The sequence below is a fragment of the Mauremys reevesii genome, unplaced genomic scaffold, assembly GCF_016161935.1.
Source record: "Mauremys reevesii isolate NIE-2019 unplaced genomic scaffold, ASM1616193v1 Contig3, whole genome shotgun sequence".
Lineage (NCBI taxonomy): Eukaryota > Metazoa > Chordata > Testudines > Geoemydidae > Mauremys > Mauremys reevesii.
In genome coordinates, this window is record NW_024100840.1 from 2,507,497 (window position 1) to 2,535,314 (window position 27,818).

Here is a 27,818-nt window from a genome sequence, read left to right on the forward strand (position 1 = left end):
TCAGAATCTGTAGGATGTCTCAGGCCTCAGTTCATCAATGGTACAAGATTCAGTTCTGTCTCCTGTCCTTCGTTCCAGCCATTTGTCTTTCTGTTCATATCTTTCACCTCCAGCCTCCTCTTTATATTCTACCTTATACTCCCTTATACTGACTCCATCTTCAATGACACTTGGACTCTGCCAGCTGAGGGTGATGGAAAAGAATTCTATAGTAGCCATTGCCAGGTTCCCAGGAGGGCTGGTAGGGGGAAGAGTCTTCACAGTATGACTCATGTCACTGCTCTCGCTGAGCCCTGGTTTGCTCACTGCAGCGTATCGGAACTGGTACTCGGTGTTTGCATGTAGCCCTGTTACTGTGAATGTCTCTTGTGTGTTATTTACAGTCACAGCCATCCAGTTCTCCTGCCCTACAATTCTGTACTCTACCAGATAGCCGGATATTGCAGACCTTCCATAGTCCGATGGGTTAAATGTGACCTGCGCACAATTATGTCTGATTCCATCAATCAGAGGAGGGAAAGGTTTTGATGGGGGCTCAAAGTTTGTGCTGACCAGTTCTCCATCTGCATACAGGTAAATTGAAGCTCCTGGATTATCCTCATCCGGAACAGAGGCCACAATGAACTGGGTGTTTCCATGAGATTTATTGACGTTGTTAAAGTCTAAGAAAGACTTTGTGATTTTTTGTGCTTTTCTTCTTATCTCTTCATCCTCAAACCACTGTTTGGTGTTTGATTTCTCATAGGGAGAACTGGCTGAGGCTGAATCATGAATTTTCTCCAGAAATTCTCTTCGAAGCCAAAAGGTCAAATCTGATAAATATGGTTCTTTGTTGTGTAATGAAGTAAGTGTGAAAGACACAATAGAATCATGCTCAGGGCTGAGTACTATTTTTTCTAGTTCACTCCTGGAGGATACGACTTCCACATTCTGTAGCCTAGTAAGGTAGGAATCCACTAAATTCATCTCCTGCTCCTTTGTATCCAGAAATTCATTGAGTCTCTGTGTGTTGAATAGTGATTGATTTTTGCTTATTAAAATGTCCACCAGGGCCCTTTCCTCTGCTCCTCCTCCACGGATAGCAGGTAAGATTCCTGCTAGTTGTTTCTGGAATGTCTGTCTGTGTTGCTGACACAGATCTTTGAATTGTTGGATTTTCTTTTTGATTTCAGGAAAGGTTGTGGCAATTGGATTTTTCATCATGTCATTGCATCGCATGTCCAGTTCTGTCAGTTGCTCCAAGGCTGTTTGAGCATCAAAAATCAGTGTTATGCTGATCTCACGCACCAGCTTAGCAGCTTTGGAATCCAGCAGCTGCAATGGGTACAGCCAGACTCTCACTGGTACGGCCTTCTCCCCCTTGTCACCCAGTAGCTTCGGGAGGATGGAATATATTTCCATGGCATCTTGGTAAGTAACTGGATTGTTCTCAAGAGCAAAATCACCATAGAACGTGCAACTGAAGTTTTCAGCCTTTGATGCTTTCTTGTATTCCATTTTCACAGGCCCCTCTCCTCCTCCTGAAATTTTTGGTAATTTTTCTACCATAAGTTTCATGTTTCCCTGTATCTCTTCTACACTCTCAGATGAAGAAACTTCCCGATCAAACACAAAGAAAGCCTGAGCCCCGTACAGCACAGCTGTGACCACATGGGTTGCTTTCTTTTGGTCATATACAGCAGGATAAGAGATATTCTGGCACTCTGAATGGCTTATAGCCAGCTGATCAAACTTGATTGTTGCTGAATATTGTAAAGTAACTCGGGCTTGATTTTTGGATTTCTTGGTATCATTTAAAAATGCTGCTGATCCACTCACTTCTACGAGGCCCCCCAGGAAACTCGCCTTCAGGGATCCTGAGAGACTGAGAGCAGAGGCCTTAGCTTCCATGGTGTCAGATGCAATGATCTGAAATTCAGTCTTGTGCTGCATCGTTGTCCCCACTTGTTTGTTAAGGGTATCAGTGTTCCATAAAGTGATACCTGGGAAATTCCACACAAACACTCAGTTAGTGACAGATGAATGTGGTATGAAATCCTTCTCATTCAATGTAATTGCCTCATATTAAAGTAACATGCTACCAGTGAGAGGTGTCGAATGACAGTGTTAGCCAAATAGGCTCGTTCCCCCTGGAGCGTTCCCAATTACCCCAAGGAGGCACGGAGAGACAGGGGGACGGTTACCAGATTCTTTATTCGGTCAGCTGAGCGGGTGTCTTTCTCGGCTCGTGCCTGAGAAGGAGCACACTATACAGGCACGAAGCATGTTCTTTTATACCTACGAACAAACGACTTAGCATGTCAAATTCTGCTAACCCATGCATTCTTTACATTTGTGTCTGGTAGAAATTAGGGACCACCTGTTCGCCTCCCCCCTTTCTTAACATCCTCTCCCATGGGCAGGCACATTTGTTTAACTCATTCCCATTTTTGGTATACAATACATATATATCTTGTGTCCATGTAATTTTGGACGGGGGTAGCAAATGGAAAAACAAGCGGGGAAAATGACAAATGCCTGAGGATATATTTGGCTTAAGCATATATCTGGCCTTATTTGGCTTAAGCATATATCTGGCCTTATTTGGCTTAAGCATATATCTGGCCCTTTTGTCTAACAATTCCCCCCTAAAAAGCAATTTGAGAGCCTTACGGCCCCCAGTCTTCAGCTTTTACTGGCTGATACATTGCCATCATCCGTTGATGTATCATTCGATTCACCACTCGTCGGACCAAGGTAACTACACAGGAGAAGCAAGCTAGGGTTAATAGGGTTGTAATAAAGAATACAAAGAGAAGAAAACCTTCTCGGAGCCATCCTAGTTGCGGCAACCAGGATGTAAACCAATCTGTATTCCACCCACCCCAGGTTTGGACCGGGACGTGGGCTAACTTCCTCAATTCCTTTGTTATTTGTTTTACTGCTTTTCCATTGTCATCTATTTGTAAGCAGCAGTTAGACTCGTTTAACTTTGCACAGATTCCTCCTTCCTCTGCCAACAAATAATCAAGAGCTAGATGATGCTGATAGATCACATTTCTCATCTGAGTGGACTGATCGGCTAAGAGATCAAGAGCCTCAGCCGTCTGATTAGTTATTATTTCCAAGATAGCTTGAAGCCTGATTATCCGATTTAAGTTGTAAATGGGCTCTCTTGCCCCTGCGATCCATTCATTTGGATTCCATGTAGCTGGCCCATAATGTTTTATAATTCTCTCAGGGGGCCATTCCTGAGCTCCCCACGTTTGGGAGCTTCCAACGGTCAATGAGGAATCCACAGACCGCCTCCCTAATCAGATCATCGTACACCTTGACTCCCAATTTGCCTCCCTGTACCTGGGGTAGCAGGAAGAACAAGGGCCTAATGTAGCCGACGTAACATATTCCTGACCAATTTGGGGGCAGTCTTCGATAAGCGTATTGCCCACATATCCAATAGTGACCCTTTAGGGCCCAATTTCCTTTTGCAAAGGGGCCCTCCCAAGTCTCGGGGTAGTCCTCGGGGCCCGGCTCTTCATAGTATAAAGAGTTACCCATCTCTAGGGGACCCCCTAGTACGATGGACGTACCTTCGGGATTGCAATATTCACATTTCCACGCCCCAGCCCCTTCCCTCCAACCACAATTACAACCGAATTTAGGGCTATTGGTTGTAGACCAGAAATGGTTAAAATGTGTTACCCGAGTTCCATTAGAGTGTTGCCATGCCCACTGGTACCAGCGTACCACATGGTCCTTACTGATGGTGTTGTCGCTGGCCACTTATAAAGAGGGCATCAAAGAACCCATCCAGTCCTACGGCCTTACAACCCTCGCCAGTATGCTGTTGGTAGGAACATTGTACCCAGCTATGATTAGTGAGTTGTACGTGGGTGTCGTTCCATCGCCCTTGATATTTAGAACAGTCGTACGTGTGGCAACTAGGGTGATCGTGGCAGTCAAACCCTAGAGATAAGGTCCAGTCACATTGGCTTTCTCCCACATACACTCCCTCTTGTCGAGTCCGATTGAGACAGAGGATCCCTATTCCAGAAGAATAGAGGCGCCAAGGACTGCTATCCTCAGTCCAATGTCCCGTTCCATCATGGACTATACTCAAGTTACTGATCCACCATTTAGCTTGTACCGGCTGGGCTACCCAAGGCCACTCATTCCAATCCCCTGGACCCCCACAAACCCAGCAGCTGCTAAGATTAAAGGAATTAGCTATTGTCTCCCCTAGTTGCACAAACCTATTTTCCCAATCAGAGTAACAGTGCGAATATACAAACAATAGTATCAATAGTAAATGCATTCTCGTTTTCTCTTAAACAATCCTTTTAGTCCATCTAGTCCTTGATATTCCCAGACGGTGTCTTCGCCCGTGCCACCCCGGGCCTCCGGAGCCGGGGCGGACAGAGGGCTGATGTCCTCTTCTGTTGAGTCGGTTTCCAGGTTTGGGTTCAGGAACCGCTTAACCCGTGTGTGGTGTGTCCATTTGTCGCTCCGAGGACTTTAACCGCGGCTTGGCTGATGAGCGAAACAGTGTGTGGACCGTCCCACCTCGGCGTGAGAGGGTCACGCTTCCACTTTTTGATAAGGACCTGGTCACCGATCCGGAATGGATGCACGGTCTGGTCAAGGAAGGGCCTGGAAAGGCGCCGCGTATCGATGCAGCTGTAACAAAACAGATTGCAACCCGGAAATCTGTTTCCATAGTAAGTCATTTCCCACTTCCCAGGTTACGTCCTCCCGGAACCCTGGGATGAGTACTCGGGGAGGAAACCCAAAGACCAGCTCAAAGGGTGAAAGTTTAAGACCCTTTCGGGGCCCTCTGAATGCGGGTGAGGGCGAGTGGCAAAGCATCGAGCCACTTTAAGTTAGATTCTGTGCATATTTTAGTAAGAGTATCTTTGAGAGTTCTATTCATCCTTTCCACTTGACCCGAGCTCTGCGGCCTCCAGGGTGTATGTAGTTTCCACTGTATGCCGAGAGCCTGGGACACCTGCTGGACCACTTGTGAAACAAAGTGGCTTCCCCTATCAGACTCAATTACTTCGGGGAGATGGAAACGAGGAAGTATTTCTTGTACCAGGGCCTTGGTGACAGCCCGGGCCTGACAATGCCGGGTGGGGTAACATTCCACCCATCCGGTAAGTTGATCAACAAATACAAGCAGGTATTTATAGCCCCTGCAAGGGGGCACCTCAGCGAAGTCAACTTGCCACCTTTGAAAAGGGAACATAGCCCATGGTCGGCCTCCCATCGGGGCAGGAGGGCCACATCCCTTCTGGTTTGTTTGCTGACAGACGGCACAGTTATTAACAATTCTCTGGGCCTCCATGTGCATACCCAGCCCCTTGAGGGATCTGGCGGCTAAATCAACCATTGCCCCAGACCCCAAATGTCCCTCTTTATGCAAGAGCCGGAAGATTTCCTGGAGTACTGGCCTGGGGACAAAAACCTCTCCCCCAGGCAGTCTCCACCATCCAGAGGAAACCTGCCGGCCTCCCGCAGCCTGGGCTTGACCTATCTCCTCGGCCGTGTATTGGGGAGGAGGGTTTGAGCCTCGGTATCCTGAACCATGAGAAGCCATAAGGCCCCGTCTCGGGCGGCCTCCTTCGCGGCCTGATCAGCTAGCTGGTTATACCTCCGTTGTTCGGCCTCTGGGGCTTTCCCATGGGCACGCACATGTATCACGGCAACCTGGAGAGGGAGCATTAGGGCCTCGAGCAACATTTTAATGAGGCTCCCATGTGCAATCTTTTGGCCTGAGGCCGTAATGAATCCTCTTTCTCTCCACAGGGTCCCATGTGCATGCACTACCATATAGGCATACCGACTGTCAGTATACAAGTTAAGGGTTTTCCCGGCTCCCAAGCGGAGAGCTTCAATGAGAGCCACTAGTTCTGCTGCCTGAGCAGATAAGTTGGGGCTGAGTTTAAATTTGTGTATCCCTTTATCCTTAATCACTACTGCCGCCCCAGTAAATCGCTTGCCATTTACCACATAACTAGACCCGTCAACATATCCCTCAACATCGGGGTTGGGCCAGGGCAGGTCTGAGAGATCAGATCGGGGTTTGGTCTCTTGTTGTAAGACTTCAATACAGTCATGAATAGGACCGGCCTCAGAGGAGGCCTGAGGTCGGGCAGTAGAGTGGCGGGTTAAGGGAACTGACTGTCTTAAAGGTCAGATTGGGGGCCAACAGGAGCCCCACTTCATATCTAGTATGTCGACTGGGGTTTAGATGCTTTTCCCCAGCACCAGTTCCCAGTATCTGAGGCACCCCGTGGGGGACCACAACTTCAGTATCTCCACCCAGGGTTAATTTTTCGGCTTCCTGTACGAGGAGGCGGTTGCCGCTCTGACCCGTAAACAGGCAGGCCATCCCTTGGCGACAGGGTCCAAGACTTTTGAATAGTACCCAATGGGTCGCCAGGTTGGCCCTGACCTCTGGCACAGGACTCCAGCTGCCACCCCTCTCCTTTCATGAACGTATAGGGTGAATGGCTTTCGGGAATCTGGGAGAGCCAGAGCAGGAGGCTGAACCAAGGCTTCTTTAAGCTCTCGAAATGCTTTTTCCATTTCCTTGGTCCATACCCAGTGAAGCAAACCTTCCTTAGTTAGGGACTCATATAATGGTTTAGCTTTTCCCCCATAGTCAGGAATCCAGAGTCGACAAAAGCCGGTCAGTCCCAGAAATGCTCTTAATTCTCGGGGGTTCCGGGGCTGAGGGCTGTCGAGTATAACCTGAATTCTTTCTTTCCCCAAACTGCGACTACCTAGGCAGAGGTGATACCGAGGAAGGTGACCTGTTGCTTAACTAATTGAGCTTTCTCCGTGAAACTTTATATCCTTGTTCCCCAAGGTAATTAAGGAGCTCTATTGTGTGTTCTTTACATGCTGCCTCTGTTTCAGTACTTAAGAGTAGATCATCACAATATTGAACTATGTTACATGCAGGGTGGTTAGCTAGGAATGGGGCCAGGTCCCTTTTTAGCTGGCTACCAAAAATCTCAGGCGCACAGGTAAGCCCCTGTGGGACAACGGTCCAGAGATATTGGGCCTTGTAGTGGGTGTCCGGATCCTCCCATTCAAAAGCAAACAACTTTTGAGATTCTAAATCAAGGGGAATGGAAAAGAAGGCGTCTTTTAAATCTATTACCGAGAACCAGCCGTGGTCTTTAGGTACTTGGCCTAAAATCGTATGGGGATTTGGGACAACTGGGTAGGGGGCTTCTATTAGTTTGTTAATCTGTCTCAGGTCCTGGACCAATCGATACTGTCCATTAGGCTTAGGCACTCCCATTATCGGAGTGTTGTATGGGGATGTGCCTTCTCTTAGCCATCCACACTGCAGGAATTTTTGAATCAGAGGTTTCAGCCCGATTCGAATGGTTAACAAGGGGTATTGTCGAATTCGGGCCGGGCTACTTCCCGCCTTAAGGGAGATTCGCACTGGTGCAGCATTCTTAGCTCGGGCAGTCCCTCCCTCCTCCGCCCAAACCTCAGAGTTAACCCCCGGCAGCTGGCTCTCGTCACTCTCCTGACATTCCGAGGAGTGATTTCCAGCACTTATGAGAGCCATCTGGTAGTTAGAGGCTTGTTGCTTCGGGATTCTAACTTCCATTTTCCCGTTCTCGAACGAGATCTCCGCCTGTAATTTAGTGAGGATGTCTCGTCCGAGCAATGCTATGGGGCAAGAGGGACTGCAAACAAACTGGTGAGAGATTTGTTGATCCCCGACTTTTACTAGGAGAGGGAGAGTTTTTTCCAAAACTGTGATCTGCCCCTCAATCCCTTGAACAATTGCACTTCCCTGTGTTCTACCCCGGGGAGCCTTATTGAGGGGGAGTAGACTAAGGGTAGCCCCAGTATCGATTAGGGCTTCAATTGGGCGGCCCCCCTCCACTTTAATTTTTACCGTGGGATCCAAGCTGGCAGCTTGTGCTGCCAGGAGGGGCCTGGGTCCCCGGCCCCTATGGGAAGATCTCTCTCCTGAAAGTTCTGTACCGTTGTAGTAAAGCGGGGAGGAAAAACCCTGTCCGTGTACTCTTTTCCTTTGGCATGTCGCCGGGGCATTCGTTTTCCAATGTCCCTCCTCCTTACAGATAGCACATTGATTTCGCCTAAACGGGGACCCTTTCCCCTACTCTTACTCAGTGGCCCCGGTTGTCCTTTAGCCTTGCCCCCTTCTCCTCATTTCCCTCCCTTAGGGCCAGTGCCAAAGCGGGCCCCTTTCTTTCGTTCCTCATCGTCTCTGCGATCATAAACCTTTATTGCAATCTCTAAAAGCTCCCTTATATTTTTACCCGATGCCCTCCAATTTTTGCAACTTTTTCCTGATGTCCTCATAAGATTGTCCAATGAAGAGGGAATCAACACCTGCTTTCCATTAGCACTGTCGGATCAATGTCTGTGTATTTCTTACAAGTGTTACACAGACGTTCATAAAACAGCTGGATTCTCACTCTTTTCCTGTCGAACATTATACAGCTTAGCCCAATTTGGTGTTTTTCTAATACAGCGCTTCATGCCCTGTACTACAGCGGCATAGTTGCGGTGCTTATCTAAGTCATTGCTACCATGCCCCAATCAGGAGGGCTTTCTGGCAATAGTTCTGCCAGCTTGGCTGCGTTTTTTTCTGTCTCTTCTAGCTGTTCACGGGCTTTTAAGAAGACTAAACGCCTTTCCTCGGCAGTGAGTAGGGTATTTAGAGCTACTCTCATATCGCCCCAGGTAGGATTATGGGCCGAGATCAAGGTCTCGAATACCGTTGTTAGCGGGGCTGGATCCTCCGAAAATGGGGGATTCTGGTGCTTCCAATTATATAAATCACTGCTAGTGAAGGGGACATAAAGCATAGTAAGTTGACCGTTTGAGGTCAAAGTCTCCCTTAAGGGCATCGTGTACGAGCGAGTAAGGGTTACTTGAGTGTCCCCAGGTGTATAATTGGGTGCCATTTTCCGCACCCTCTTTTTGGGGGTCATTGTGGGACCAGGGTAAACCGTCACCTTGTTTTCAGGGTTACAATCGGGAGCTGAGCTCCCGTCCCTCTTCACCTGGATTTCTCCAGAGTCAGCTCCACTCTTAGGCTTGTTCCTAAGGCGGCTGGCAATTGGGGAGGGCTCCTGATCGGAAAAGTCCTGATCAGAGTTGGTATCCTCTCCTGTGTCTAGGGAATTACTCGCAGGGGATGGGCTGTCTGCTATGACCGGGAGGCCAGGATACAAAGGGGGAGGAGGCATATAATCAGGGGCAGAAGGAATTATAGTTGGCGGACAAGATTTCTTAACGGGGGGACCGGGCTTTTTAACGGGGGCACGGGCCATCAGAGTTTTAAGATTTTGTGTTCTACATTTTTGCAACCATGGGGGAGGGTTGGCCACGAGATCCTGCCAAATATCTATATAAGGATATTGATCCCAATTGCCATTCCGGGTCACAGTGCTATGCACAGCTTGTACGATCTCTGGTTTGAGTGTTCCCCCCTCGGGCCATTCCACCCCAAGTGATGCCCATTCCAGAGTACAGAACTTTATAAGATTGTCCTTACATAATACAATGCCATAATCAGCCTGGCGTCTAAACGCTTTCAATTATTCAACATACACCCTAGGGGTGTCCCAAGAAAGGTGCTTTGAGAGGACCCCATTATATTTTGACCTGATCTATTAGAGGAAAGAAGAAGAGGAGTATCATTCATTCAGGGTTCCACTGGGTCACGAGGTTCGGCTGACCCCCTTGCGATCAAGATTTTCTGGTCATCGAGTTTCCTCTACTTGAAATCTTGGGGCGGCTAGGATCAGCTTAAGTCCCAGACCTGGTCAGCGGCATTCACTCCTTTCATACACACACAGGTTCCCTAACTGCCTACTCAAATGATTATAATTTCGGTTTCCAACAAAACATTAATAGAAAGAACAAGAAAACTGTTGTCAAAAACAGGATCAATCCCTGGGGTTGTTCCAAGTCCCAGTAATTGCCCAGAACAGCCCACAAACTGGTGGAGTTAGTCATTGGCAAGTAATCATTTAACAAGGAACATTACACATTTGATATAACAACATAGCATACTGCAGTCCACTATCCCATGCACGTGCTACCTAGAGGTTCCAGTGTCCAACCTACACTGCAGGGGCGCTCCTGTTAGGTATTATACCTCAAACCCGACAGGCAAACGCACTTACCGCCTGGAGTGGCCGCGTCCGGCAGTTGGACTCCCCTCTGCTTCGTCCGCCCTGCTTCCGTGACCTGTGGAGTTCTCTATAGAGGGGGCGCAGCCGTCCCGGCCGATTGAGGCGACCTGGAGCTCGAGCAAACCACAGCCCGAGGTGGCCACTCTCCTAGGTCGTCCTCGGCCGCCGGTCAAGCGCCCCCTACAGGGAGAGAAGTCCCTTCGTGGTCGCCATTGTTAGCCAAATAGGCTCTTTCCCCCTGGAGCGTTCCCAATTACCCCAAGGAGGCACGGAGAGACAGGGGGACGGTTACCAGATTCTTTATTCGGTCAGCTGAGCGGGTGTCTTTCTCGGCTCGTGCCTGAGAAGGAGCACACTATACAGGCACAAAGCATGTTCTTTTATACCTACGAACAAACGACTTAGCATGTCAAATTCTGCTAACCCATGCATTCTTTACATTTGTGTCTGGTAGAAATTAGGGACCACCTGTTCGCCTCCCCCCTTTCTTAACATCCTCTCCCATGGGCAGGCACATTTGTTTAACTCATTCCCATTTTTGGTATACAATACATATATATCTTGTGTCCATGTAATTTTGGACGGGGGTAGCAAATGGAAAAACAAGCGGGGAAAATGACAAATGCCTGAGGATATATTTGGCTTAAGCATATATCTGGCCTTATTTGGCTTAAGCATATATCTGGCCCTTTTGTCTAACAACAGTGCTCTGTTGAAAGGTCTGTCTGTCTGTCTGAGGCTTTTATTTGACATCTATTTTGTGTCTAAGGGTCAATAATAGAACTCCTTCACAGAACAAGGAGTAATGGTCTCAAGTTGGAGAGGGGAAAGTTTAGGTTGGATATTAGGAAAAACTTTTTCACTAGGAGGATGGTGAAGCACTGGAATGGTGGTGGAATTTCCTTCCTTAGAGGTTTTTAAGGTCAGGCTTGACAAAACCCTGGCTGGGATGATTTAGTTGGGGTTGGTCCTGCTTTGAGCAGGGGGTTGGACTAGATACCTCCTGAGGTCCCTTCCAACCCTGAGATTCTATGATTCTATGAACACAATATCAATACCATATTAGGGTTATAATGAGTTTGGGGTGCTGAGTATAACAGTAGTTAGCACATGAAGGATTCAAACATTATCTGAGGCAATTTAAAAGGAGATTTTATTTCACATAGTCTATAGTACATAACATGAAAGTATTGTAGTTTTTATATTTACTGTATCATCCTTTAAAAACAACAGAGCTCTATGATTTAAATGTCAAATGACTACTTCAGCAAATGAAAAAGAAGACCTGGATTTGTGTGGGAAATATGCAATTTCTTGGTGGGGGAGAATAGCCACAGTTCAAATGAATATTCTGACAAGGATATTTTTTCTTATTTTCAAAATCTTTCATGATTATCCCAGATAAAATCCAAGCAGGAATACAGAGGATGTTGTTAGAATTTATATGGAATAAGAAAAGACCAAAAGTGAGACCAAACACATTATACAGACCTATTAAACAGAGTGGACTAGCTGTCTGATATATTCTGTGGTACTGTCAAGTTAGCCAGCTCAAAGCAGTAATGGACTGGGGGCCTTTAACCTAGCCAAACACTGGGCCTTTATTGAACAAGATAATTGTGGCAGTGTACACATCATTAGGCTACCACAGATTAATAAATACATCACACCTGCCAGAAATGGACATGCATCCTTAGCAAAGGTTACTCCATAGGTCTGGAATAGAACTAGAGATAGGATCAATTATCACCAATGATACCCAATGCAAATAATCCCAATCTGAACCCAAATCAAGAACCAGAGAGCTTCAAAGTTTGGGAAAGCAATGGAATACACAGTTGGCCAGTTATTCAATAAAGAAATGTTCTAATTTATTTAGAGATTAAAACTAACTTTAACTTTCCCACTGTCCCCTGGTACTGGTACTTTTAAGTCAGGCATTATGTTTCTCAACTTTCTAGAAAACCTGTTTGTTACAGAAAGCCCACTTTAATAGAAGCAATAGCGTCTGGTCAGTTAACAAACAAAAAAAATGTATAACTAATGTATCAATCTCTGCAGACAGCTTTCCTGACCAAAAAAAGTGTCCCTACATGACATACAGGGAAAAAAATGTGGATAGACAAATTACCCCAAAGCAATGGGGTTTGATCTGGAAAAGAGGATGAGAAACCGCAGTCTGTAGCACAGCAAAAGAGAAACGAATAAGATACTGCTTCAATGGTGCCTCACACCAGTCAGGTTAAAAAATATAGAGAGACACTAAATGGGGATACATGTTGGAGAAATTGTGGTGAAAGATTTTTATGCATGATCCTTTGGTGATCCTCTTGGGGCTTCCTAGTAGAAATGGTCACATAGAAGGAAATTAATAATCTCTCATCTGCTAATAGCTGCTCAGTTATTGGTATCCTCTCATTGGAAAAAAAACCACCCTTGAGGAATGGCTCTAAAAATATGGGAGGTTGTGGTTATGGAAAAATTAACACACCATGACATAGCCAGCAAAGTAGACAGAGAACAGGTAGATACTTAGATATTTGGTTATCTTTCATTCAGTACTCAGACAAAGTACATTTACTTGCACCCCCCCAATAAAAAGTGCATCTATCTATCTAACCCTTTTTTTAAAATATTAACATTTGATAGATATATCTGATCTGTCAAATGAGTACCTAGAGATTTAACTCAATGTAATAAATCACTAGAAACAATGTACATCTTGTAATGATGCTCATTCTGTAATGTGGTAACACGTGTTAAACAGAACGATGTGATGACTATATTCCTGTATAATGTCTCTTTAAACAAAATATAACTGTTGTAATGATTGTTTTGTTTCTGATATTTACATGGCAAGGATTTCTAAACTTGTTAAAACTTCCTAAATAAATGGTGTAAAAAGTAAAATTTTAGCCTACCAAAACAAACAAAAGTAGACATCCCGCTCCACCCCAAATGATTTTTTACAAAAATGTAAAACAAAACATTTTTCCCCTCAAGTAGGGGTTGAAGTTCCTATTCAACAAAATAAAACAGCTAATGTGCCACACCAAGCTATTGCTCCTACTAAAGAGAAAGAACTGTACCAAGATATCTCCACTGCATTTTAGCATTGAGTTGCTAGGATTATAGATCAATTGAAAAGTGAGCTATAGAAAATCACACTGATTCACCTGGTAAAATCCCAATATAGATTAATTTTATTCTATGCACAAAAACTATACTAAAATGAAAAAGTCACTAAAGCGGGGATCTCAAACTCAAATCACAAGGAGGGCCACATGAGGAATAGTATATTGGCCCAAGGGCCGCATCACTGACCACCCCCCTGCAGCCCCCGGCCCCGCTGCCCACTCCACCCCTTCCATCAGGCCCCGTCCCTTCCCTGCTTCTTCCCACCCTCTTCCCCAACCCTATTCCAACCCCTTCCCCAAACCCCCAGGCCTGCACCACCTCTTCTCCGCCTCCTCCCCTGAGTGGAAAGCGCTAAGCACCACCAAACAGCTGTTTGGTGGCAGGAAGAGCCTTGAAGTAGGCATAGGATCAGGGTCACGGCGTGCTGGGGAGACAGGGAGTGCGGGGACGGGAGCTTGTCAGGCTGCAGGAAATAACTCTGGGGGGAGATGGGGGGAGCTTGGCGGGTCACAGGAAATAACCCCGCAGGCCACATGCGGACCCCATGTTTGAGACCTGTGAACTAAACAAAGTGCAGGTAGACGCAATGCTGAAACAATGACATGATTAACTCAGCTCCTATTATATGTATTACATTATATATAAACCTTTAAGCAAAATGATAAGCTATAATGAAATATTAAGCAGAAGTACTAGCTTCTCCAGATTATACTTATGACTGTATAATGGAAGTGGGATATAAATCTTATTTTAGCACAACTGTAAATTTGGCATGGGAAATTAGATTGGCCAAAAAAATTGACACATTTACAGTAAAGGAGATTTTTTCTGAGGAAAATCTCCCAAACTACTTTTGATCTAGAGACCATAAAAATATTACCTTGTTAGAAAACTGGGTAATGAATTGTGTTAGTCAATATACTAAATACTATATATTAAATAATGTTAGAGAAATGAATAGAGTAGATACTTGTTAGCAGAACATATTGGTGTCATTTTGCTATGTTGCTCCTAAGTGAATTTTGCTGTTATGGGGAGTGTCATCTGACCAAAGGTAGCCTGCTTTTTCTGATACATAAACAGCTACAATACATGCAAGCAATCTAGAATTGTAACACTATGATGCATGTTTATTATTATTGCTCCAGTTTTACATTAGTATACATATTGTACATTTTAAACATCTGTTCTCTTCTGCATTTGAAGCCTACTACCATATTGTATCAAGACCCTGCTATTAACTGAGTTAACATTATGAAAGCATCAAGTTTTATTTTTATGTTTTAAGAACAAACTTCAACCATGACAACAAATGCAACCTCTTGCTCCTACTTGTAAACATTTTTGTACTCACAATCAACTATATAAAGGCTCTTACATATGTTAAGTTGTCATGGGATAAGAGGGAGGATCCTTTCATGAATTAAGAACTGGTTAAAAGACAGGGAACAAAGGGTAGGAATAAATGGTAAATTCTCAGAATGGAGAGAGGTAACTAGTGGTGTTCCCCAAGGGTCAGTCCTAGGACCAATCCTATTTAATTTATTCATAAATGATCTAGAGAAAGGGGTAAACAGTGAGGTGGTAAAGTTTGCAGATGATACTAAACTGCTCAAGATAGTTAAAACCAAAGCAGACTATGAAGAACCTCAAAAAATTTCTTACAAAACTCAGTTATTGGGGAACAAAATGGCAAATGAAATTTAATGTGGATAAATGTAAAGTAATGTACACTGGAAAAAATAACCCCAACTATACATACAATATGATGGGTGCTAATTTAGCTAGAACTAATCAGGAAAGAGATCTTGGAGTCATCATGGATAGTTCTCTGAAGACGGCCACGCAGTGTGCAGAGGTGGTCAAAAAAGCAAACAGGATGTTAGGAATCATTTAAAAAGGAATAGAGAATAAGATGGTTCCTTCCAGTTCTAGGAGATTGGTATATCTCCAATTATTACCTTTATTTCCTTACCTATGGAGAATATCTTATTGCCCTTATATAAATCCATGGTATGCCCACAACTTGAATACTGTGTACAGATATGGTCTCCTCATTTCAAAAAAGATATACTGGCATTAGAAAAGGTGCAGAGAAGGGCAAATAAAATGATTAGCAGTTTGGATCAGTTTCCATACGAGGAGAAATTAAACAGGCTAGGATTTTTCAGCTTAGAAAAGAGGAGAATAATGGGTGGTATGATAGAGGTGTATAAAATTATGAGTGGTGTGGAGAAAGCAAATAAGGAAAAAGTTATTTACTTGGTCATAATATAAGAACTAGAGGCCACCAAATGAAGTTAATGGGCAGCAGGTTTAAAAAAAAAAAGGAAGTTCTTCTTCACACAGCACATAGTCAACCTGTGGAATTCCTTACCTGAGAAGGTTGTGAAGGCTAGGACTGTAACAGTGTTTAAAAGAGAACTGGATAAATTCATGGAGGTTAAGTCCATTAATGGCTATTAGCCAGGATGGGTAAGGAATGGTGTTCCTACCCTCTGTATGTCAGAGGGTGGAGAAGGATGGCAGGAGAGAGATCACTTGATCATTGCCTGTTAGGTTCACTCCCTCTGGGGCACCTGGCATTGGCCACTGTCGGTAGACAGGATACTGGGCTGGATGGACCTTTGGTCAGACCTAGTATAGGCATTCTCATGTTCTTATGTAACAGTGGTTTGTAACCTAGCCTTTAAATCAGATTCTGAACCAGATGACTGTAGGATAGCTAAAATGATGCCCGTTTTTTAAAAAAGGCTCCAGTGATGATCTCAGCAATTACAGGCCAATAAGCCTAGCTTCAGTAATGGGCAAATTGTTTGAAACTTTATTAAAGAGCAGAATTATCAGACACATAGATTTGTTGGGGAAGAGTCAACATGTTTTTGGTAAAGGGAATTCATGCCTTATCAATCTACTAGAATTCTTTGAGGGGGTCAACAAACATGCGGATAAGGGTGATCCACCTCACCAAAGGCTCTAAAGCAAAATAAGTTGTCATGGGATAGGAGAGAAGGTCCTTGCATAGATCAGTAACTGGTTAAAAGATAGAAAACAAAAGTTAGGAATAAAAGGTTAGTTTTCAGAATGGGGAGAGGTAAACAGTGGTGTCCTCCAAGAGTCTGTACTGCAACCAGGGCTGTTCAACATATTCATAGACAATCTGGAAAATCTGACACGTCAGAGTCACCAGTGTTGTCAGAGTGTTACCGGTATGGTGCTCTGCTCTCTCCAATGTTAATATCACTCGGCTGCGTGCGTGTGTTCCCTCTGTGTGCTGCCCCAGCTCTGCGCAGATAGCTGACACAGCAGACCCGACGAGAACCCCCAATAACCACAGAGTCCAGTAAGATGCAAAGTCACGTCGACTAGGTTTATTGCGACCTCGGACACAATGGCACTTCCCTGTAGGTTTCTTAGCCTAACTCAGGGCATACTATGAGAAAGTGCCTCTTGGCAATGGACCCGGCTCAGTCAGTGGCGGGACTTTCCACTGCCCCCTAGGCCGGACAAAGGGGGCATGGATGTGTAGAAGGGGATGGATGTGTAGAAGGACAGAGCGGGTTATGGGGATAAAGGAAAGGATGGATAGACAAGGGTTATGGGGATAGAAGGATGGATAGATGGATGAAAGGAGTTATGGGAATAGATGAATGGATGGAGGGGTACTGGATGGATGGAGGGGTATTGGATAGATGGATGGACGGATAGAAGGGGTGTATGGGGACGGATGGGTAGAAGGATAGAGAAGGTATATGGGGATAGATAGATGGATGGATAAAGGGGGTATGGGGATACATGGATGGATAGAGGGGATTACGGGGATAGATGAATAGATGGATAGAGGGGGTGTATGGGGGCAGATGGATGGATAGATGGGGTATATGGGGATAGACGGATTGATAGAGGGGGAATGGGGATAGATGGATGGATATATAGTGGGGGTGTATGAGAATAGATGGATGTATGGATAAAGGGTGTGTATGGGGATAGATATATGAATAGAGGGGGGGGTGGGGACGGCTGGGAAGAAGGATAGAGTGGGTGTATGGGGACAGATGGATAGATGGGGGTATGAGTTAGATGGATGGAAAGAGGGGGTGTATGGGGATTGATGAGTAGAAGGATAGATGGGGTGTATGGGGTCAGATGTGTAGAAGGATTGAGGGGGTCATGGGGATAGAGGGAAGGATGGATAGAGGCAGTGTATAAGGGTGGCTAGATGGAGAGAGGGTTGTATGTGGATGGAAGGTAGAGGGATGGATGGATGGATGGATGGATGGATGAAGTGGGTTTTTGGGGACAGATGGATGGATGAATCGAGGGATGTATAAAGAGGGTGTATGGTGACAGACGGGCAGAAGGATAGAGAGGGTGTATGGTGACAGAGGCATGGATAGAAGGTGTGTATGGAGACGGATGAATGGATGCATAGAGGGATAGAAGGGGTGTATTGGGACAGATGGATACATGGATGGATGGATGGGTAGAGGGGGTGTTTGGGGATGGATGGGTAAAGGAAAGTATGGGAACACATGGATGGATAGAGGAGTTTCATAGATTCATATATTCTAGGACTGGAAGGCACCTTGAGAGGTCATTGAGTCCCATCCCCTGCCCTCATGGCAGAACCAAATACTGTCTAGACCATCCCTGACAGACATTTATCTAACCTACTCTTAAATATCTCCAGAGATGGAGATTCCACAACCTCCCTATGCAATTTATTCCAGTGTTTAACCACTCTGACAGTTAGGAACTTTTTCCTAATGTCCAACCTAAACCTCCTTTGCTGCAGTTTAAGCCCATTGCTTCTTGTTCTAGCCTTAGAGGCTAAGGTGAACAAGTTTTCTCCCTCCTCCTGATGACACCCTTTTAGATACCTGAAAACTGCTATCATGTCCCCTTTCAGTCTTCTCTTTTCCAAACTAAACAAACCCAATTCTTTCAGCCTTCCTTCATAGGTCATGTTCTCAAGACCTTTAATCATTCTTGTTGCTCTTCTCTGGACCCTCTCCAATTTCTCCACATCTTTCTTGAAATGCGGTGCCCAGAACTGGACACAATACTCCAGTTGAGGCCTAACCAGCGCAGAGTAGAGCAGAAGAATGACTTCATGTCTTGCTCACAACACACCTGTTAATGCATCCCAGAATCACGTTTGCTTTTTTTGCTACAGCATCACTTTGTTTACTCATATTTGTGGTCCACTATAACCCCTAGATCCCTTTCTGCCATACTCCTTCCTAGACAGTCTCTTCCCATTCTGTATGTGTGAAACTGATTGTTCCTTTCTAAGTGGAGCACTTTGCATTTGTCTTTGTTAAACTTCAGCCTGTTTACCTCAGACCATTTCTCCAATTTGTCCAGATCATTTTGAATTATGACCCTGTCCTCCAAAGCAGTTGCAATCCCTCCCAGTTTGGTATCATCTGCAAACTTAATAAGCATACTTTCTATGCCAACATCTAAGTCATTGATGAAGATATTGAACAGACCCGGTCTCAAAACAGACCCCTGCAGAACCCCACTTGTTATACCTTTCCAGCAGGATTGGGAACCATTAATAACTACTCTCTGAGTACGGTTATCCAGCCAGTTATGCATCCACCTTATAATAACCCCATCTAAATTGTATTTGCCTAGTTTATTGATAAGAATATCATGCGAGACCGTATCGAATGCCTTACTAAAGTCTAGGTATATCACATCCACAGCTTCTCCCTTATCCACAAGACTCGTTATCCTATCAAAGAAAGCTATCAGATTGGTTTGACATGATTTTTCTTTACAAATCCATGCTGGCTATTCCCTATCACCTTACCACCTTCCAAGTGTTTGCAGATGATTTCCTTAGTTACTTGTTCCATTATCTCCCCTGGCACAGAAGTTAAACTAACTGGTCTGTAGTTTCCTGGGTTGTTTTTATTTCCCTTTTTATAGATGGGCGCTATATTTGCCCTTTTCCAGTCTTCTGGAATCTCTCCCATCTCCCATGATTTTCCAAAGATTATAGCTAGAGGCTCAGATACCTCCTCTATTAGCTCGTTGAGTATTCTAGGATGCATTTCATCAGGCCCTGGTGACTTGCAGGCATCTAACTTTTCTAAGTGATTTTTAACTTGTTCTTTTTTTTATCTTCTAAACCTACCCCCTTCCAATTAGCATTCACTATGTTAATCATTCCTTCAGACTTCTTGGTGAAGACTAAAACAAAGAAGTCATTAAGCATCTCTGCCATTTCCAAGTTTCCTGTTACTGTTTCTCCCTCCTCACTGAGCAGTGGGCCGACTCTGTCCTTGGTCTTCCTCTTCCTTTAAAGATAGGGTAGAGGGATAGAGGGGGTGTATGGGGACAGATGGATAGATGAAGAGATGTGTTGTATAGGGACAGAGGGGGTGTATGGGGAAAGATGAATAAATGCATAGACGGGGTGCCTGGGGATAGATGGATGGATAGAAGAGCTGTATGGGGATGGATGGATGGAGTAAGTGTATGGGGATGGATGGATGGATGGAGGGAGGGAGGCATAGAGGAATAAATGAGTTGTAGGGAATTGGATAGATAAATGGATAGAGGGGGTGTAGGGGGATGGATGGACAGAAGGGGAGAAGGGGGATGGATGAATGGACGGATGGATGGATGGATGGATAGAGGGGGGTGTATGGGGATAGATGGATAGAAGGGGAGTATGGGGATGGATGGATAGAGGGAGGGACAGAGAGGGTGTAGGGGGGTGTATTGACAGAGGGACAGAGGGGGGAATATGGGGACGGATAGATAGAGGGGGAGAATAGAGATAGAGGGAGGGACAGAAGGGGGAAGGGGGTGTGACGTGATGAGTGTAATATAATATCTCATTGAAAGGTGACAGGGCCAGAAAGAGTTAATTGACTCACAGACTGACCTGACCCAGGGCTGAACTTTAGAGACCGGTTAGGAAGATCTGTAAATGACTAGAGCTTTGAAATGCAGCTGGCATTGTTAGAGGTAGAAGGGGAAGTGTTTGCTCAGATCTTGGGATGTGAGCAAATAAGTCTTGTCTATACCTATAGCTTTGATTCAAAGATCAAAAAAGGAGTATTAGTATTTAGGAAGACATTTGAGGGAAATAGTATTATTGTCTATATGTCTCTGTGAAAGTTGTGGTAACCTGTATCTGAACTGTTTAATGGATAAATTACCCTGTGCTAATTGCCAGGATGTCTGAGAGAAGGAGAGTTAAGCCTATTGTTTTCTCAGGCCAAACTGGAAATGTATAGGAACCCTGGGACATGATCCTGCTTCATCTCAGATCTGCTTTGGGTTTCAGGAGGGGGCAAACCTTAAGCCACAAGGATTGAAAACCCCAGTCACTGACTGAATATGGACATTGGACTAAAACCTACGGACTATTCCTAAGTAACTACAAGCTCAGCTCTGCTGTGTATCTGAACCTCAAGAATTGAATTCAAGTCGGTCAGTAGATTGATCTTTTAACCAACACTCTCTCTCTTTTCTTTTTAAATAAATTTTAGCTTAGTTAATAAGAATTGGCTAAATGTGTGTATTTTGGGTAAGATATAAGTTATAATTGGACCTGGGTGTGTGGCTGATCCTTTGGGGTTGGAAGAACCTTCCCCCCACCATGATGAGATAAGGTTTTCAGGAATCATCATAAAATCTGCCAGGTGTGTCTGGATGAAGGCCTGAGGCTGGATACTTTAAGGGAACTGCATTGTTTGGACTTCTGAGTAACCAGTGAGGTACTATAGAAGCTGTTTTCTGATGGCTTGGTAAATCTAATTATTGGAATATCCACCAGCATTTGGGGTTTGTCTGCCCCATTTTGTTTGCAGTTCACCTGATTGAGTGACCTCAGCTGGCTCCCACGGGCAGCACCTTCATAGGGGGATGGATGGATAGAGGGGGAGTATGGGGATAGAGGGATGGACAGAGGGTCAGAGGGGTGAAGGGGGATGGATGGCTGGATAGAGAGGGTGTATGTGGATGGATGGATGGATGGATGGATGGATGGATGGATGGATGGATGGATGGAGAGGCTGTATGGGGTCGAGGGATGGATGGATAGAGGTGGTGTATGGGGTGGATAGATGGACTGATAGAGGAATAAAGGGGGTGTAGGGGGTTAGATAGGTAAATGGACAGAGGGGGTGTATTGTATCGATGGATGGCTAGATATTGGGAGTACATGGATGGATACAGGGGGTGCATTGGGATGGCAAGATTGTTTGATAGAGGGAGATAGATGAATAGAGGGGGTGTATGTGGATGGAAGGGGGTATAGGGGGATATAGGAATAGAGGGTGTGTATGGGGATGAATGGATGGATACAGGGGGTGCATTGGGATGGCAAGATTGTTTGATAGAGAGAGATAGATGAATAGAGGGGGTGTATGTGGATGGAAGGGGGTATGGGGGATATAGGAATAGAGGGTGTATATGGGGATGAATGGCTGGATAGATAGAGGGGGTGTAGTATTGGATGAATATTGGAGTTCATTGGGATGGATGGATGGATGGATGGAGAGGGGGTGTATGGGGATAGAGAGATGCATAGATATAGGGGGTGTTTGGGGATGGATGGATAGAAGAGGTGTAGGGGATAGATGGATAAAGGGGGTGTATGGGGATAGATGGATGGATAGATAGATACAGGGAGTGTAGGGGGGATGGATGGATGGATAGATACAGGGGGTATATTGTGATGAATGGATGGATAGATAGAGGAGGTGTATGGGGATGGATGGATGGATGGATGGATATTGGGGTATATGGGGATGGATGGATGAATGGACAGATAGATAGAGGGGGGTAGGGAGATATATGGATGGATGGATACAGGGGGTGTATGGAGATGGACGTGTGGATGGATAGAGGGAGTGTTGGGGGATAGATGGATATAGGGGAATAGGGGTATAGACGGATGATGGATAGAGGGGGTGTATGGGGATAGGTAGACAGTGGGGGTGTATTGGGATAGATGGATAGATAAAGGGGATATATGGGGATAGATGGATAGATAGAGAGGGGTGTATGGTGATAGGTAGATAGATGGCTAGAGGGGGTGTATGGGGATAGGTAGATAGCGAGGGTGTATTGGGATAGATAGATGGATGGCTAAAGGGTGTGTATGGGGATAGATGGATAGATAGATGGATAGAGGGGTGTATGGGGATGGATGGATAGATGCAGTGTATTGGGGAAGTTGTATATATGGGGAGTATGGCAATAGATAGAAGAGGGGGTATATGGGAAGAGATGCATGGATAGATAGAGGGGGTATATAGGGATAGACATATGGAGGGGTTTATCGGTATAGATGGATGGATAGAGAGAGGTGTATAGGGAGAGATGGATAGAGAGGGAGTATGGGGATAGGTAGAAAGATGGATAGAGGTGTATATGGGTACAGATAGGTGGCTAAAGGGGGTATTTGGGGAAATATGTATATATGGGAAGTATGTGGATAGATAGAAGAGGGGTGTATGTGGATAGCTGGATAGATGGGGTTTACAGGAATAAACAGATAGATGAGGTGTATAAGAACATAAGAACATAAGAACATAAGAGAGCAATCAATGGGACACAATCATTCCGGGGTACAAAATATATCGGAAGGACAGAACAGGCCGTGCAAGGGGAGGAGTGGCACTATATGTTAAAGAAAGTGTAGATTCAAATGAAGTAAAAATCTTAAGCGAATCCACAGGTTTCATAGAGTCTCTATGGATAGAAATTTCATGCTCTAGTAAAAATATAACATTAGGGATCTATTATCGACCACCTGACCAGGACAGTAATAGTGATGATGAAATGCTAAGGGAAATTAGAGAGGCTATCAAAATTAAGAACCCAATAATAGTGGGGGATTTCAATTATCCCCATATTGACTGGGAACATTTCACTTCAGGACGAAATGCAGAGATAAAATTTCTCGATACTTTAAATGACTGCTTCATGGAGCAGCTGGTACGGGAACCCACAAGGGGCGAGGCGACTCTAGATTTAATCCTGAGTGGAGCGCGGGAGCTGGTCCAAGAGGTAACTATAGCAGGACCACTTGGAAATAGTGACCATAATACAATAGCATTCAACATCCCTGTGGTGGGAAGAACATCCCAACTGCCCAACACTGTGGCCTTTAATTTCAAAAGGGGGAACTATACAAAAATGAGGGGGTTAGTTAGACAAAAGTTAAAAGGTACATTGACTAAGGTGAAATCCCTGCAAGTTGCGTGGGCCCTTTTTAAAGACACCATAATAGAGGCCCAACTTCAATGTATAAATTAAGAAAAACTGTAAAAGAACTAAAAAAGAGCCACCGTGGCTTAACCACCATGTAAAAGAAGCAGTGAAAGATAAAAAGACTTCCTTTAAAAAGTGGAAGTCAAATCCTAGTGAGGCAAATAGAAAGGAGCACAAATGCTGCCAACTTAAGTGCAAGAGTGTAATAAGAAAAGCCAAAGAGGAGTTTGAAGAACGGCTAGCCAAAAACTCCAAAGGTAATAACAAAATGTTTTTTAAGTACATCAGAAGCAGGAAGCCTGCTAAACAACCAGTGGGGCCCCTTGACGATGAAAATACAAAAGGAGCGCTTAAAGATGATAAAGTCATTGCGGAGAAACTAAATGGATTCTTTGCCTCAGTCTTCACAGCTGAGGATGTTAGGGAGATTCCCAAACCTGAGTTGGCTTTTGTAGGTGACAAATCTGAGGAACTGTCACAGATTGAAGTATCACTAGAGGAGGTTTTGGAATTAATTGATAAACTCAACATTAACAAGTCACCGGGACCAGATGGCATTCACCCAAGAGTTCTGAAAGAACTCAAATGTGAAGTTGCGGAATTATTAACTAAGGTTTGTAACCTGTCCTTTAAATCGGCTTCGGTACCCAATGACTGGAAGTTAGCTAATGTAACGCCAATATTTAAAAAGGGCTCTAGGGGTGATCCCGGCAATTACAGACCGGTAAGTCTAACGTCGGTACCGGGCAAATTAGTTGAAACAATAGTAAAGAATAAAATTGTCAAACACATAGAAAAACATAAACTCTTGAGCAATAGTCAACATGGTTTCTGTAAAGGGAAATCGTGTCTTACTAATCTATTAGAGTTCTTTGAAGGGGTCAACAAACATGTGGACAAGGGGATCCAGTGGACATAGTGTACTTAGATTTCCAGAAAGCCTTTGACAAGGTCCTCACCAAAGGCTCTTACGTAAATTAAGCTGTCATGGGATAAAAGGAAAGGTCCTTTCATGGATTGAGAACTGGTTAAAGGACAGGGAACAAAGGGTAGGAATTAATGGTAAATTCTCAGAATGGAGAGGGTAACTAGTGGTGTTCCCCAAGGGTCAGTCCTAGGACCAATCCTATTCAATTTATTCATAAATGATCTGGAGAAAGGGGTAAACAGTGAGGTGGCAAAGTTTGCAGATGATACTAAACTACTCAAGATAGTTAAGACCAAAGCAGATTGTGAAGAACTTCAAAAAGATCTCACAAAACTAAGTGATTGGGCAACAAATTGGCAAATGAAATTTAATGTGGATAAATGTAAAGTAATGCACATTGGAAAAAATAACCCCAACTATACATACAACATGATGGGGGCTAATTTAGCTACAACGAATCAGGAAAAAGATCTTGGAGTTATCGTGGATAGTTCTCTGAAGATGTCTACGCAGTGTGCAGAGGCGGTCAAAAAAGCAAACAGGATGTTAGGAATCATTAAAAAGGGGATAGAGAATAAGACTGAGAATATATTATTGCCCTTATATAAATCCATGGTACGCCCACATCTCGAATACTGTGTACAGATGTGGTCTCCTCACCTCAAAATAGATATTCTAGCACTAGAAAAGGTTCAGAAAAGAGCAACTAAAATGATTAGGGGTTTAGAGAAGGTCCCATATGAGGAAAGATTAAAGAGGCTAGGACTCTTCAGTTTGGAAAAGAGAAGACTAAGGGGGGAAATGATAGAGGTATATAAAATCATGAGTGATGTTGAGAAAGTGGATAAGGAAAAGTTATTTACTTATTCCCATAATACAAGAACTAGGGGTCACCAAATGAAATTAATAGGCAGCAGGTTTAAAACAAATAAAAGGAAGTTCTTCTTCACGCAGCGCACAGTCAACTTGTGGAACTCCTTACCTGAGGAGGTTGCGAAGGCTAGGACTATAACAATGTTTAAAAGGGGACTGGATAAATTCATGGTGGCTAAGTCCATAAATGGCTATTAGCCAGGATGGGTAAGAATGGTGTCCCTAGCCTCTGTTCGTCAGAGGATGGAGATGGATGGCAGGAGAGAGATCATTTGATCATTGCCTGTTAGGTTCACTCCCTTAGGGTCACCTGGCATTGGCCACTGTCGGTAGACAGATACTGGGCTAGATGGACCTTTGGTCTGACCCGGTACGGCCTTTCTTATGTTCTTATGTTCTTATAGTTAGAGGGGGTGTATTGGCACTGATGGATACATAGATAGATGGGGTGTATGGGGATAGGGTCAGATAGACAGATGGGATTGTGAGACAAGAGGAAAAAAATTGGGTGCTCCATCCCCTGTTGCTCATTCTCAACTTCTTGCAAACAAGGGCTTGGGACACCATCCCTGCCCATGCTCAGTAATAGCCATTGTTGGACCTGTCCTCCATGAATTTATCTAGTTCTTTTTTGAACCCTGTTGTTGTCTTGGCCTTCACAACATCCTCTGGCAAGGAGTTCCACAGGTTGACTGTGCATTGTGTGAATCCATTAGAGCACCTTCCCTCTTATCCTGTTTTAGCTTACTTTGCATAAAAGCCTTTAGTGAGGGACCTTGTCAAAGGCTTTCTGAAAATCTAAATACACTATGTTCTCTGGATCCCCTTTGTTCACATGCTTGTTGACACCCTCAAAGAATTCTAGTAGATTGGTGAGGCATAATTTCCCTTTACTAAAACCATGTTGACTCTTCCTCAATAAATTATTTTCATTTATATGTCTGAGAATATTATTCTTTATTATAATTTCAAACATTTTGCCCAGTACTGGAGTCAATCTTACAGGCCTGTAATTGCTGGGATCACCTCTGAAGCCCTTTTTAAAAAATGGCATCACATTAGCTATCCTCCAGTCATCTGTTACAGAAGCTGATTTAAATGATAGGTTACAGACTACAGTTAGTAGTTCTGCAATTTCACATTTGAATTCCCATCTGGTCCTGGTGACTTATTGCTGTTTAGTTTATCGATTTGTTCCAAAACCTCCTTTAATGATACCTCAATTAGGGACAGTTCCTCAGATCTGTCACCTAAAAAGAATGGCTCAGGTTTTGGAAACTCCCTCACATCCTCAGCCATGAAGACAATGCAAAGAATTCATCCTTATTTTAAAATAACCAGTGATGGAGAACACAGCATGAAACTCTTTCAATAGTTAATCACTCTCACTGTTAAAAAGGTATACCTTAATATAAAATAATAATAATACATAAAATAATAATAAATAATAATAATAATCTGGACAAAACAGATGGAAGGAGATCAAAGTAATAATATAAGCATGTATTATGAATATGAAGAGATTGCTGGGTGGGTCAGAGCTGGTCCATGGGACAGTGATGAAGCTGAGGCAGGGAGTTGGGAGCTGGTTCAGGATGGATGCCTGAGCTGGTGTGGACCCTGAAAGACCAGAGCTGAAGGTGAAGGTCAGAGTGATCACAGTTTGGCCAGGCCAGAGATAGGTATAAGAACTGGGATTGGGAGATCTGAGCTGGTTGGGGATGCACAGAGGAAAGTGGGTTTGCACAGGGGCCGTTAAGGATGGATATAGGGCTGTGCTGGGGAGGCAGCAGAGAGAACCTCAGCCCCTACTGTCCTGCCTACTTGCTTCCTTCTCTTCTAACACAAGAGATGGATGTTAATGGGAACATATTAGAATTTACTTTGAGTTGCACTAACAAGTGACCTGGGATCTTCTGTTATAAAGATCCTGCAATGTGGGTAAGTTGGTAAGATAGATTGATGGGAGCTAAAATAAAGAGATGTTTGGTGCAGCTCTAACCATACCTGGTATGAGCGTGTCACTGCGGCAGTCGTACAGCATCCCCGGCCGGAGAGGGCGGCCCAGGGCTGGCATCTCAATTGCTGCAGTTTCAGAACAAGCCATGGTGGTAACAGAAGTTCAGACAACCCTAAAACACAACAGTAACATTGTTACACTAAGGATGTGATATATCCTTATTCACCTTCTCCCTGTTTGACTTTTATCCCCTATTCATTTTCTACTTGCTACACATTAATTATAGAAACAAAAGAAGTGCTGTTCTCTAATCAGCAAATAATTGTACTGATACTGAGGCAGCTACACAATATACGTGTGGCAATGTGATTTATTTATTTTAAGCGTATTTTAAAAATGCACTTTTAAATCAAATCACAGAGCAAACATACTGAACAAAATCTAAATGAGTACGGATGCCCAGAAAACAGCAACTGTGTTTTGTGAAAAATGT

The 27,818-nt window shown here is 44.2% G+C and overlaps 1 protein-coding gene across 1 annotated transcript; it reads right to left on the bottom strand.

Annotated features, from left to right (window-relative positions):
• On the bottom strand, positions 1-27,472 carry LOC120393774 (stonustoxin subunit alpha-like). Its single transcript, XM_039518269.1, has 2 exons — positions 27,373-27,472; positions 1-1,982 (listed from the first exon to the last, which is right to left on the bottom strand). Exons 1-2 carry the CDS (start codon positions 27,470-27,472, stop codon positions 1-3), a joined length of 2,082 nt encoding a protein of 693 aa, XP_039374203.1.
• Positions 27,473-27,818: the final 346 nt, after the last annotated feature.